We start from the raw sequence: 13,801 nt of genomic DNA on the forward strand, positions 1-13,801 counted from the left end.
CTGGTATTTGAGAGGAAGACTCCTGATCTCACCCGTTTGTTCCTCTGCCCTATTCCTTGACTAGGACTCTGCAAGAAACTTGCACAGCTTTCAGGTCCCCTGCCACCTCAGCAGTCTGACTCAGCAGGTCATTCCTGCATCATAGCAAACTGAGGCCTCGGATCAGAGCACAGAGCTGAATGCTGCGTGGTTGGAAGGTTACCGTAGTGATCCTAACCAGACGACTACTGTATGATCAAGGAGCTAGTGATACACATAGCAGTTAACCTGAGAAGATGCAGGCCTGAGCTGTACTATGCTGCACGTACAGCTTCACCTTCCAGCCTGTGTTGTGCTGTGCATATCCCTTGCTAAAAGAATAAGCTTAGTTGGCTAACTGTAACAAAGGAGCCCGTAGGCAGCTCCCACTTGGCACTGGAGATTACAGCACTTGCACATCTTTATAGTAAAGTGAAGCAGCAGGTTGCCACATGAACATCCTTTTGTTTGATGACAGAAATTACAAACAGAATGATTTCCTTCTAAGAAAATGCTGTAAGAGCTCTAAAGATCAAGATGTTGGTGGAACTTCCCTACAGAAGGGATCTGCACAATACGCCGTGCCTTCACTGAAGGTCCCTCTGGTTCTGTGCAAATCAAGAGTTCCCAGAATCTGAAGGACACAGAACTATCCATACTAACCTCTTTTTCCTTCTGGTGTTCAATAAATGGAATTTTATTCAATACCTTGTGCAGTGTGAGTGCCTTTCTCTCTGGGATCAATAGCCCAAAGTTTATTATCTCAGGATTTAGACCTGTCTATTTAACAATAAGCTGTAAACCCTGAACTCTAGCTGAAAAACTGCAAATCTCGGAACCCAGATGGTTGCTGGGGCTTTACAATTTATGGCTGAGGCTAGATTTTAAAACCTATGCCCTCAGCAGTAAATGTGTAAACTGTAAATCCTGACTGATAAATACTGAGTCCCACAAAATTAAATAAACCACAACACCCGAGTGAGAAACCCTCAACAAGAAATTCTGAACAAAAAAATGCACAAGAAAACCTCCAAACCCTCAGTTTTACACAAGAAAAACCAAAGCACATGTGAGCAGGAAAACAGTAAACAGAAGCCAAGGAACTTCTGCCCACAGCTTAAAACACCTGCCCTTCATTTATGAGTGCAGCTGAACTGTAAGACACGTCACACTTTACAGTTACTGTTTATAAGCTTGGTTTTAGCCACCATTCAAATGTGACCATATGCAAGAAGCAATACACAGGATTGTACTAAGCTGCACTTCCACTGAACCTACCTGTCACACTGTGAGCACTAATTCATGTGCAGTACCAACAAACGATTGTATTATCCAGGCTACCCAAAAGATGGCACACAGTGTCCAGAACAAGGGTAACCCACTACAGATGAGGAAATATTTATGATGTAAACTAGACATGTTTTTAGCCTATTAACCACATCGTGAGCATTTCTAGTCCAAGCTACCTAACCGCTCAGGCACCCGGCTGTCTTCAGCCTTTGGCAGATAGTACTCCTCAGGGAAACTGCAGCACAGACAGACGCTGCAATGTTGCAAGTGTTTGTCTTACTTGGCATTAAAAAACACATAACGTGGGAAGGGGGAACAAGCAACCCTCTCACCTATCCGCCTTCTCATTCAACACAGACAAGAGAAAGAAAGCTAAGACCTCTCAGACTCAGTACAGCACAGGGCCTGTGCTAGTCATTATTAGCGCCCAGCGGAGCTGATGGCTGCAGTCTCTGCTGTGGCATAACTTTGTCAGCCAGAGCTTTCTGGAGGAGGCATAGTAAAGCCCATCACCTCCACGGCTCCTGCAACACTGACAGCCACACACAGCAGCCAAGGTACTGGCACCCACATGCACACAGCACTCCAACCCAGGGCAGTCCCCCTCCCCTGCCAACTCTAACTCCCTCTTTCCTGCCTCACTTCACCCTGCAAGGGCATTTCAAATGCCCTCTCAAACTGTCCCTCCAAAGCACCCGAACACTCAACCCTGCCCCAACATGACCACTGAGCCCTAAAAGCCCTGCAAGTGCAAAATTAACCTGCACCTCTTCTTCACGAGCACTGCGGGTGGAGTAAAGCAGCAGGCGTGCTGGATAACCTTGAGGCCTGGGGCAAGTTTCTCATGCCTGTGGTAGAAGGGCCCTGGATGTGACTGACAGCAGTGACCCCAGAATTGCAAAACGGTTGAGGTGGGAAGGGACCACTTGTAGGTCATCTGGTCCAACCCCTCCCTGCACAAACAGGGCCACCTACAGCAGCTGCCCAGGACCGCATTCAGATGAGTTTTGAGTATCACCAAGGTGGGAGACTCCACAACCTCTCTGGGCAAGCCATGCCAGTGCTCTGTCACCTGCACAGTGAAAAGTGTTTCCTGATGCTCAGAGGGAACCTCCTGTGCTTCAGTTTGTGCCCACTGCCTCTTGTCCCATCACTGGGAACCGCTGAAAAGAGCCTAGCTCCATCTTCTTCACACCCTCGCTTCAGGTATTTATATAATATACATCACTAAGATATCCCACCTCCGAGCCATCTTCTCTCCAGGCTGAACAGTCCCAGCTCTCTCAGGCTTTTCTCATGTGAGGGATGCCCCAGTCCCTTCATCACCTCAGTGGCCCTTCACTGGACTCTCTCCAGTATGTCCATGTCTCGCTTCTACTGGGGAGCCCAAAAGACCTCCTGGGCTACAGACAACAGCCCAGATACCCTTCCCACCCAAAAATTCCAGATTCCCTGACACAGGGAAGAAGCCCCAGATAACCGGAGTAAGCAAATGGCCCTGAAGAACCGAGGAATGCACCAGAGATGACAGCACAACCTCAGAGTCCCTGGAAAAGCCACCAAGACAAAAAAATATGGCTCCACAGGCCCCACGATAGCTTGGGGAACACTTTGGAAAATTCCCAGCAGCAACAGGTGTGGCCCTAGAGAACCCCCCCAAGGAGACACAGCATTAACAGGCCCACCTCCCAGCATCTAGAGCGCTAGGCACATCCATCTCCTCCTACAGCAGATCACAGTAGTGGCACTGAGGAGCTTTTGTGCTCATCCTAAATAAGCTATAGCACGACATTCTTCAATTAGCCCTAACAGGATTATCTGGTATCGACCAAACATGTACTGTCCATCCTGAGACGTGCTGTATTAAAAAAAATAAAAACAAAGAAAAACCCCATACACAGGTATCTGTCTATGCTATCAAAGTTGTTTGAATTGATCACTTCCATAGAGCAGTATAATCGTATGCAGATTCCCAAGGCACCTTAAATTTCTCAGCTATCTTCATTAACAACTTGTAGTTCTGAAAAGAGAGGATAATGGTATGAATTGCGCTGCAGAAGCAAGTGTGTGCCTACTCTGTAGCGCAGCATTAGAACGCACGATTGGGGCGGCATTAACAGCTATTTCCACAGTGATTCCACTCAAAGTTTCTTCATCTCTTGCATTTTGCACTCCATGCCAACATCACATCCAAGTATCTGCAAACTTTGCCATTCCAGGTATCAACAAATGAAGTTCCTGCTTAAGCCTTTTACAACAGAACTGCTGCAGCTGCCCCAGCTCTTGGAGAACTTTTATGTTAAAATTTAAAACATCAAGATAAGCCTAAAAAAATACACAACTGCACAACAACTTTAAAGCAAAAGAAGGAAGTCAAGTGATTCTGGAAGAAAGTGAAGGAATTTAGTTTCTACTTTGTTCCATTTATACAAATTAAGAACTGAGATTCTTAAATATTTAAAGCATGAAAACAGAAGTGAACTATTATGAATTGAACAAAGACATTTTTGACAATTCATCTTTTAATAGAAAGTACTTAAATTATATTTTTAAAACAATGCTGAGAACAGCGCAGCTCAGCTGTAAATTTGCAATCTGACAAGTATCTCACGGCATTTCCAATGTTTTTGTTTTTGTTTTTGCAGTGTAAGAAACTCAGAAAAAAACCTCCTTCCATTACAGAAAAACAGCAGACAGGAAGATAATTAAACTTATCAGCCAAGGATTTTCAAATTACCTATATGCCACACAGTAGACAAATACTCAGCCATCTACACAACCCCCCACCCCCAGGATCTCTCAATAATGATGTCTCAGTGCTTTGGATTAAATGATGACCAACTGAATTGATTTTGTCGTCTCGGCAGTACTAAATCCAATGACAGATCTCTCTGTTCTTTTTCTGAATCCACCAGCTGATAGCCAAGCATATTTATAGCACCTTTGCAAACTTCCTGTATTTTCTTAATTTTCTGGAAGGAAAGAACATTTCTCCAGGCCTGTGAAACACTAACTGCATCTCGAGATGTGATTCTGAAGGCTTCTTTTTTTTTTCCTGGTCCCTGTCCATGTGTGATATTATAGATCCAGCTTTTGAGCATGGGGGTCAAACTAAGATCTGCAAATTTATACATTTCTGAGATTTCTGATAATGGATCTCTGACCAGATCTTCAAAACGGATCATTAAATAGCGATCTTTAAGGAAATTAGGTGGTTTTAGAGTAGCCGTTTCATAAATCTGAACATGACTTCTACAAATCTCTTGCATTACTTTGTATTTGCTGTCTTCCACTTTAGTGCCATTGGTACTCAAAACAATTCCATTGTCACGGGCTAATGCTTTGACCGACTGTTCCCGTGACTTGACGACTGCCCTGGGGTCACGGACCAAGTGAATAATTTTGAGATTCAGGGATGGATCAGTGAGAAGGGGGTAGAGGACCTTCAAGTCAAAGAATCGAACCTCCTTGATGACAACATGGCTGTAAGTCTTACAGGCTTCCTCCACCTTGCTAAACGGGTACCGTCCACAAAGAGTCTTGCATGCCATTTCACTGGTTATATCAGTACGTTGAAAGGAGTCACAAGCAGGAGCTGAACACAGAGCCCGACTCACTGCCCACTGGAAAAGATCAGATAAGTTTCTTTTCCAAGGCATGTAAGCATCAAATACAGACATGTCACACAGAAAGACCGACCTGACTAGGTCCCGCACTGCCATGTGCAAGACCTTGGCACTGTTCTGGTACATCGTTACCCACACATGCCACGCTGGCTCCATCAGGTAGAAGACGCTGGGGTGTTGGCTGAAAAGTTGACCGACAAAAGAAGATCCCGACCGCCAGGAGGAGAGAATAAGGACGTGGACTTGAGATGGTTTCTCCTCAGACTGAGGCATGAAATTACTGTACCGGGCATACATGAAGAGTAAGAATCCAGTCTGAACTGTAACAAAAAGTATAACGATTGTGCTAGGAATCCGAATCCTTGCCATTCTCACCGAGGAAAAGAAATTAAAAAAGCTGAAAAAGAGAAGGAAAATGCTGGTGAACCATTGCTCCTGTGGCACAATAATGATAAACTTACACAATATAAACTCTTGCATTAGTAAAACCTTTCTTCAAATATGCATTATGTATTTGGCACTATTTTGCTTCCTTAATCAGCGGCACTGAGAGATGATCATCTGCAGGTGACAGGTGTCGGAAACTGAAAGTAAATAATGCGTGACAGCAAGATCACAGCAGAAATTTTTTGGCACAAATGTCTGATGCTGAAGGAAACCTTGGGTTGATGCAGCTCAACTGCTGGAGAAAAAAAAAAAAAAAAAAATCTACAAAATACACAAAGCCCTCAACCTGAATTCTGGTAAATACTGCTAAGGAAAAAAACCCTTCTGAATCAATTCACTGTATTTCCATTTCAGTCTAACATTACAAGGGCTTCTATCCCTTTAAAGGAGTAGACAGGAACATCAGTAACTGCGGCTACTGAAATAAAAATCACCTTCTTCTCTAACGTGAGGGCTGTACCCTGCAGTGGTGACGGTAGGGCGCTACGCCAACTGATGCTTGTGCACAACCCTCTATTTTCCAAATTGCATGAGATGGATGAAAAATCACAACCTGAAGAAGCATCTGGCTACAGATGTTACAATGAAAAAGCAGCTGACATGTCTTTGGGCTGGAGCGCATATAGCCCATGATGGAACCCCCTGAGTTTGCATTTAAGGGATTACCCATTTGTGAGTTAGAATTAGTCTGCATGTAACTCCTGGAAAATTTTAGGCATGTCAACCCCAAGAGACTTCTGTTTTACTTTGAAGTTAAAGTTCAAGCCACATGCACTCTTCACAACTTTCTACTAGAAGTTTTCGCACCTACCCCCCTGTGTTCTCACTTTTGCAGATTCCACTTGTAAGAAGCCAGTATATGTTAGCAGGCACAGTTTTAGGAAAATTAGAATCCTTGTGTATGAAGATAAACTCCAGAGTTTTACATATAAGCATTTGCCATCTAGCTGCATTTAGACCATTTTTTTCTTGTTACAGTGAAAGGTACATACATCAACGCACTCTGGACTCTTGAAAGTAAACCATGCAGACTAGCGAATATAGATACATACTCATCTGACATAATAAATGCATTAAGTTCTTAGTGCTAGCCTAATGAAACATGAAAAAGTCTATTAATTAGTACCAAAAGCTGAAACAAATGGCCAAACGGAAGAGATAGTAGAAATGGGCAGTTTCGGCTCCTGCCACTGCTTAAATGTCTCTTAACGATATAAAGAAATGCGTTCTATCTTAAGTGAACACAATTTTGCTACTAAACTTTTGTTTGTAAGCCAAGAAAAACAGCAGAAATATGAGCTGAGTAGGGAAAAGGAGACAATAAATGCATGTACCTTCAGTATCATACAGTATCTTATAAGGAGAGTAATGCAAATGAGTAAGGTATTAACTTGCTTCCCGAAGTTTCTTCTGCTGAAGTACCATCTCTTGCTTGTAAGATACAGAATCACAGAATCATTTAGGTTGGAAAAGACCTTTAAGATCATTGAGTCCAACCATAAAACTAAAACTACCAAGTCTACCACTAAACCATGGCCCTAAGTGGCACATCTACGCATCTTTTAAATCCCTCCAGGGATGGTGACTCAAACACTTCCCTGGGCAGCCTGTTTCAGTGCTTGACAACCCTTTTGGTGAAGAAATTTTTCCTAATATCCAATCTAAACCTCCCCTGGCGCAACTTGAGGCCATTTCCTCTTGTCCTGGTTGCTTACTACTTGGGAAAAGAGACCAACATCCACCTCGCTACAACCTCCTTTCAGGTAGTTGTAGACAGCGATAAGGTCTCCCCTCAGCCTCCTTTTCTCCAGGCTAAACAAACCCAGTTCCCTCAGCCACTCCTCTTAAGACTTGTTCTCCAGACCCTTCACCAGCTTCGCTGCTCTTCTTTGGAAGCAAAGTTCTGTATACTCTTTACATCTGCTCTAGTTTATACCCACTCAGGTAAAAATTCCTTTTTACTGTTTTATTATGTTCCCTACTTCACCATACAATCTGTTTCTGTAGCTTAGCAACAGCATTTATTTATGTCTAAAACCATGGTTATCACCAAGGTTTTAGTGGTTGTGCTGCCCACTGAGACAAGGCCCTTTTCTCCAGTGGTTCCACATTCTCATCAACTTTGCACAAATATCCATAACATGTGACCACAATGGCACCTCCTGGGATGAAACCCATGTTCCCCATAGCATCTCTTGCATAGTCCCAATGAGCATACCTTTTTACAAGACCCAGATGTCAATACATTCACTCAAATCGCTATTCACATATCCAGGCAGACAAGCATGGAAAAAGTAGCCCAGTCTCCTCTTTCTTCTCTGGCAGTGATGTCTGGACAGCTAACAAATATGCCACCAATTTTTGGCAGTAGGATGGGAGTGCGGGTGTCTGTGGACCAAATACACTGCAAGTTGGCTTTTGTGTTTTGCTGTACAATATGAAAGCTGTACTTTAAAGGGAACTGATGAATGACAGGTGTAGTCTGGTCTACAAACTGATACCTTGGTACTGCAATAAACCATGAAATGTTAACTATGGAATTATTGGGCCCTCGGCACAGCTCCAAGATCTCCTGATTGGGACCAATGACTTTTTTTTAGAGCATCGCATTCTGCATGCTAATTTGCCCACAATAAGGAATCTTCAAGACAGTATAGCCGAATACAGTAAGGTGTAAAGATCAAGCAAAAGGACAGTCGATGAGTTCTGTAAAAGGAATACTGAAACGACTGTCACTCCACAGCCTAGAAGACAGCCTCCCTGGACAGGAAAATCACAACTGGCCTGGAGAGACAACTGCAAAAACACTCTCTTATGACTGCTCAAAACAGGAAAATCGGGAGAATTCAATTAAAGAATCACTCATGACAAAACCTTTTTGTACACTGCACTATAAAAATGGGAAACTCTGCCTCTAAATACTGTGGCAGCAAGAGTATACAAAAGTTCAACAAATTATTACATCAATTGAAAGTAATTAATGGAAGAAGAGCCTCTCAAGGACTGCTAAATGCAAAGACGAGGCTACAGCTGGTGGCTTAGCAATTCCCCGAACTGTAGATGCCCAAGGTATCTGCCTGCATCTGGGAGGTATACTCGGAGAAATCACATTTCCTGTATTATTTAACTTTTTCCCTAGCAATCTGCTACTTGCTACTGTCAGGCACAAGAGCAGATAGATAAACCTTTGGTTTAATTCAGCATGGCCATTCTTCACAGATAAAATTTGCCTTGTTCAAATACTGAATTTTTGCATATTATGTCACCGGAAGCATCTACGAGTTACTCTATGCTGTGAGGATTATCAGCAATCAGGCAGCCTGCACTGACACTTTGCCAAACAGAGGTGATGAAAGAATCTAAGGAAAAGTGAAAGAGCAGTTGTGTTTGCTATTCAAGGAGTTTTCTTGAAACAGATTCTATGCCTGAAAGCCAGTCAGCCATAACTACCTCAAATCTTTTTCTTGTCTGCAAAACATTAGCCATTTTCTGCACTGACTGCATTCTGCAGCTTCTCACAGTCTAACCCATCACATAGCTTTTCGAGACCCATGATGCTTTTTAAAGAATTCATGTTTCTACTCCAGCTACACAGAACTGCTGCTCCACTGCAATCACGATCACTCTGCAGAAATGCAAACACTAACTGTTCTTTATACCTTATCGGCAAGGGGCGGGGGAGTGAGTAATAAAAACATGTAGGTGTCAAACCAAAAGCCATTTTTTTAAATTCGCATCTGCCTTGACTGCCTCTTGGTCCTCTCCTCACTCTGATTCCCACCCAAGCACTGTTGCAGACAATACTATACCAACAAAAAAAACAGCTAACATGCATATTAGTCCATAATTTGTGTCTCACTCACCATAAGCACTACAAATAATATGTAAAATGACTAGCTAAAGTATTTGCCTACTCTTCAGTATGATATAAACTGCAAGAAAAAGTGCAATATCAAAGTAAAGCACTAAGTAGATACCCATCTTCAGTATTCAAAATTCATCTTCCACCCTTTTGGGAAAGTTGGGATGTTTCTAAGGAATATGCATGCATGCAGACACCACAAAGAAATGAATAATTACACAACAAAATGCAGCATCTGTAAGAGTATTCTCTCAGGGAGTTTCCAGTGCATGAGGCCAAATACAAATCTAGTTCACTGGATTTTCTCTGTAAAGAGTGCCTTTTATTTCTGCGTTTCTCGCATTGGGCAGGTGTAATTCTATTTGGATGTAAACACCCTTTTACCATTTGCAATTGCGTTCTGCAGTTAAGGTGCTTTCAGCCCGGGTTAGACTTACACCCCTTTAATGTGCAACTTTAGAACCCACCAAGCTCCTTCAAGACTTTTGACAAGTTAGCTGAGGCACAAAGCAGCTCTTGAATACCATTAAGAATCACCTTCTCATAAAGTTACCGAATAAATATACACACACACACATATATATATTTATAAATCTACTGAATACATTACATGATATCATTGCCTTAATTGTGAGGCACAGAGCCTTGTGATGCAGGATGCTCCTTCTGATCCTCTATTTATTCCATTGCAGGACTCACCAGAGGGTGCTGTTAGGCAAGCTCACTCTTTCAGCACAGAAAGGCAATCTGCCAAAACTCCCTTAGTAGGTGAAACACTAGTCTGTGACTTGCTCTGCATTGCCTGGCCTCTCTTTTTGCCAGTGCCCTCCTCTGCCTACAGCTCAGCAGCCCTACCTGCCTATCCCAAGCTCCCCTCAGGAGAGCTAAAAAGGGGCTTGTTCCCACCTCCTTTCTTCCTTCTTTGCCTCACAGCAGTGCCTCCTTGTGTCTGCACCTGCCTGACTAGAGCAGGCCTGCTGACTCAAAACATGGGGGGAAAGGGAGAAGCACTAGAGGGGCCAGATGCCCTAGCATTACTGCCACTTCAGCTGCCATCCCAGCGACAAAACCCTCTAGCAAGCACCTCTTCATTGACGCATGAAATCAGACTGACCAGAAGTGGTGAGGGAGCTACAAGGGGCTGAAAAACAGGCTGAGGGACATCACGTTGCAGCACAGAGCACTCCGACAGCTTTTGCATCTCTTGGCTGAGACGTCTAAAGTATTGCAATACTTGGTGGTACCACAATACGTGCTTTTGTACATAATGAGTACCGCTAAGCATAAATTATTTTAGTAACAGTTACAATGTTATCCCTTTTCTGTGATAGTAGTACTACTTCTTTTGTGATACTATTTCTTCAGGGAGAGCTCTGGCAAACAGCAGTATAATCAAAAGTCTAATTCTAGCAAATTCTTGAGGCAGAATCATCTCTTCACAAGCCAGTGCAAATGTTCAAAATGTTATCTGAAAAGCATCTGCACATATGGTTTAGTTGACAATCCTGAGTCAAGCTCTGTCACTGGGCTCATCCACTAGCGGCTACTAATGGAAACAAGATCCTGGACTAGATGAAAAACGGGTCTGCCCCAGAATAACTATTCTTACATATTGTGCAAAGGAAATTAATAATACAAACTGGCCAACAGAACAATGATTTTCTTCATCACTTAAACTGGCTCTGATGGAATGCTGAGCTGCAGGGCCACTAGCATCTGCCATTGCTTGCCAAGACACTAGACACACTACTGAAAGCTATCCAGTTGTACCAGGCAGTGTAAAAATACAGTGAGCAGTCGTATTGATCCCAGAAAGCTTGTTTTCTAAACAGAGCACTTTTCAGACCCAGAATGGTAGAAAAGAACGGAGGAGGAAAGAAATAAATTGTGCAGTGGATGACCTTTTAGCTTTTGCTTTCGGGGACTTTTATTTGTTTGTCACATAAGACAAGTAATGTTGGAATCAAGTAATCAGATTTTTGCAGGTCAGCCCTGAAAGGAGCATAATTGCAGAGTAAGCTTCCTTTCAGTACAGAATTCAACCTGAAGACACCTAGCAAATTAACAAAAATTAACTTTATAGCTTAAAAAAAAAAAAAAAAAGACCCTCCTATTACGCTGCTAATTTTTTTTCTGGGATACTAAAAAGACTGTAGAAAGAAAGGGAGTGCCTCACATTAGAGCTGTAAAGAAACATGGGCTCTCTTTGAGCTTGGGACAAAAGGCTGGGATGAAAGATTCGCTCAGAACAAACAGGTCTGAGTCTGTTGCAGGAAGACTGAAAAATTCGGCTGGCATAAAGCAAAACAACTGAGAGAAGAACTATAAGTACCTGCTCCCCTAAAAGGACTTCTGAGCAACTGAATCTTAGCTGTCTTTGTCAAAGCCTCCCCCGGCCATTTTGTGTCCAAGAAAATTTCCAGCACACTTTCATTTAAAACAGTTTATGCAGCACTTTTAAAGCCAAAGTCTCTACAGATTACACAGAAATTACTTCAGCTTCCACAAAATGCAAAAATACATTCAATTAATTTCCGAGATTGTTCCCTTCCACTGAAAAAAGAATAGCTAATGCTATACTAATGTGCTCAACCTTTTGCTAGCCAAAAATTATTTTGTCCTGTATGCTTGTCATACACTAAATGCTGACTTTCAGAGCAATCATATGAGCTGAATATAAGCATCATTTATGTACTTACAATTCACCAAAACACCTCAGTACTGACTGTGAAAAGAATGATAATTGTAAACATCATCATGCATTTTACAGAATTAATAGGAAAATGTTTGTGCATGGCAGGATAAACAGAGCAAAGGTCACCTGAAGGTCTACTATACTTCATGGAGAAGTTTACTCACTACATACTTCACCTATAAGACATTGCACCAGTGCAACCACCACCAGAATGGCTTCTATGAGCTAACATTAGAAACATAGTTCGCTCTCAAAAAAGTGAAATGCAGGAATGTGACAAAGCTGGTCCAAGAAAAATGCACAACAAGATTACTAGTAATCCTTGCAACAAACCATGCAGCTGACAAAACGTCACTTTCCAATGTTCTTCCACAGCTAGAAATGACACATCTTCACAAGGCAAAAGCTTACTGTATGGCCAACAATATGCAGATTGGTCTCTGAATGGGGAAAGAAAAAGTTAGTTTGGAGGGTGCCTCCTATAACCACTGGTACTTCAAAAAGAGTTGAAAGTCTTTCCAATAGCTAATCATTGCTAAATAGTTAAAAAAATTACTAAGCCTCCTTAATTGTTTTAATACAACAGTGAAACTGCAACAAAAATAATAAAAGTATAGTAAATGTACTGTAATCGGACATTTTGAATTCTGACATTATATTAGCATTTCAGCTGATTGTGTTAATTTAGCTTTTGAAAACGTACTTCCTTTTACAATCTAGTGGAAAACGAGATTGGAAGAGTCGCTTCCAGGTAATCATCAGGCTTAAATACTTTACAATACAATGAAGCATACCACAGATTTCATGACATGACCATAAAAATTATTTTTAAAAGGGTTGGGTTTTTTTTCTTTATGTTGTCTGGAGTTAGATAAAGTTGTCCAGCCTGAACAAATGGCAGTGTCGAGGCATAGCCCTACAACACCTATTTCTCCATGCAATGCAGCTGAAGATCACAAAGTGTTTTCAGCTACCTGAATCACCGGTGTTCAAGAAATGAGGTCTGCTCGGTTGCAATTTTTGTTCGGAATTTTTACTATTTTTAAGGATGGCAAAACTGGGGTGACAAAGAGGCACTCCCAGTGACTGAATGCTGTTCACTTATTTGAGTCTTTGCCTGCACCGGTACAACAGTGTCCTGAAATTCAAACAGTCTGAGGACGAATGGGCTGAGGGGTGCCTTGTGTGCCCCACTGAAGTAACCACTGCAACTAAGAAATAACGACAAATTCTTTGGTCCAGTACGTCACTTTCACCTAGAAACAGAGGCTGGACACAGTAGAAAAATGGGAAGGGATTTCCCGGAACGACGGGAAATGTTCTCTAAAGCACCTGATTTCACCACCTAACTCCAGCAACGGAAACCGCCTTAACCCGAATCAGCCATGTTCTCGGGGGGGGGGGGGCGATTTTCCACGGCTTTACCTCTGTCAACAACTGACTACACCTCAAGCAACGCCCAGCTCGGCACGGTACGACACCGGCACCGCGGTGCCCGCCGCACCGGCTACTGCCGCTACTTCACCAGCACGGGTCGCAGCGTTAGCGCACGGCTCAAAAACACCCCCTGAAAAGTAGCGCAAGCGATTACAAACACCGTTGTTAGCTACCGGAAAAAAAAAAAAAAAAGGTCTGTTATCGCCCAGGTCGCCCACCGGGACGATGAGCCCTGTGGGACACCCCCACCCCCCAACGGCCCGCCCGTACCTACCCGCCGCCTCCCGGCACCGCCGCGGATCCCAGCTGCCTACAGAGACAATGAGCCGCTTTCAGACGTGGCCGAGGCGCCGGAGCGGCGGGAGGAGCCCGGGAAGGAGCCGATCCGCCCCGCACCCGGCGCATCCCTGGGCAAAGGCGCAGCCC

The 13,801-nt window shown here is 43.1% G+C and overlaps 2 protein-coding genes across 2 annotated transcripts in view; one reads left to right on the forward strand and one right to left on the reverse strand.

The window, feature by feature from the left end:
• Positions 1 to 3,793: 3,793 nt before the first annotated feature.
• Positions 3,794 to 13,744, reverse strand: LOC104839305 (carbohydrate sulfotransferase 5-like). The gene is made up of 2 exons (XM_010579511.1): positions 13,646 to 13,744; positions 3,794 to 5,331 (listed from the first exon to the last, which is right to left on the reverse strand). Exon 2 carries the CDS (start codon positions 5,301 to 5,303, stop codon positions 4,122 to 4,124), a length of 1,182 nt encoding a protein of 393 aa, XP_010577813.1. The 5' UTR covers positions 5,304 to 5,331; positions 13,646 to 13,744; the 3' UTR covers positions 3,794 to 4,121.
• The window catches only part of TERF2IP (telomeric repeat binding factor 2, interacting protein), a 60,815-nt gene continuing 60,337 nt past the window's right edge, over positions 13,324 to 13,801 (forward strand). The window contains exons 1-2 of the mRNA XM_010579679.1: positions 13,324 to 13,479; positions 13,585 to 13,792. Of these exons, the coding sequence (XP_010577981.1) occupies positions 13,324 to 13,479; positions 13,585 to 13,792 (364 nt within the window). The remainder of the gene's footprint in view (positions 13,480 to 13,584; positions 13,793 to 13,801) is intronic.

This window comes from Haliaeetus leucocephalus, unplaced genomic scaffold (assembly GCF_000737465.1).
Source record: "Haliaeetus leucocephalus isolate CR32 unplaced genomic scaffold, Haliaeetus_leucocephalus-4.0 Scaffold668, whole genome shotgun sequence".
Classification (NCBI taxonomy): domain Eukaryota; kingdom Metazoa; phylum Chordata; class Aves; order Accipitriformes; family Accipitridae; genus Haliaeetus; species Haliaeetus leucocephalus.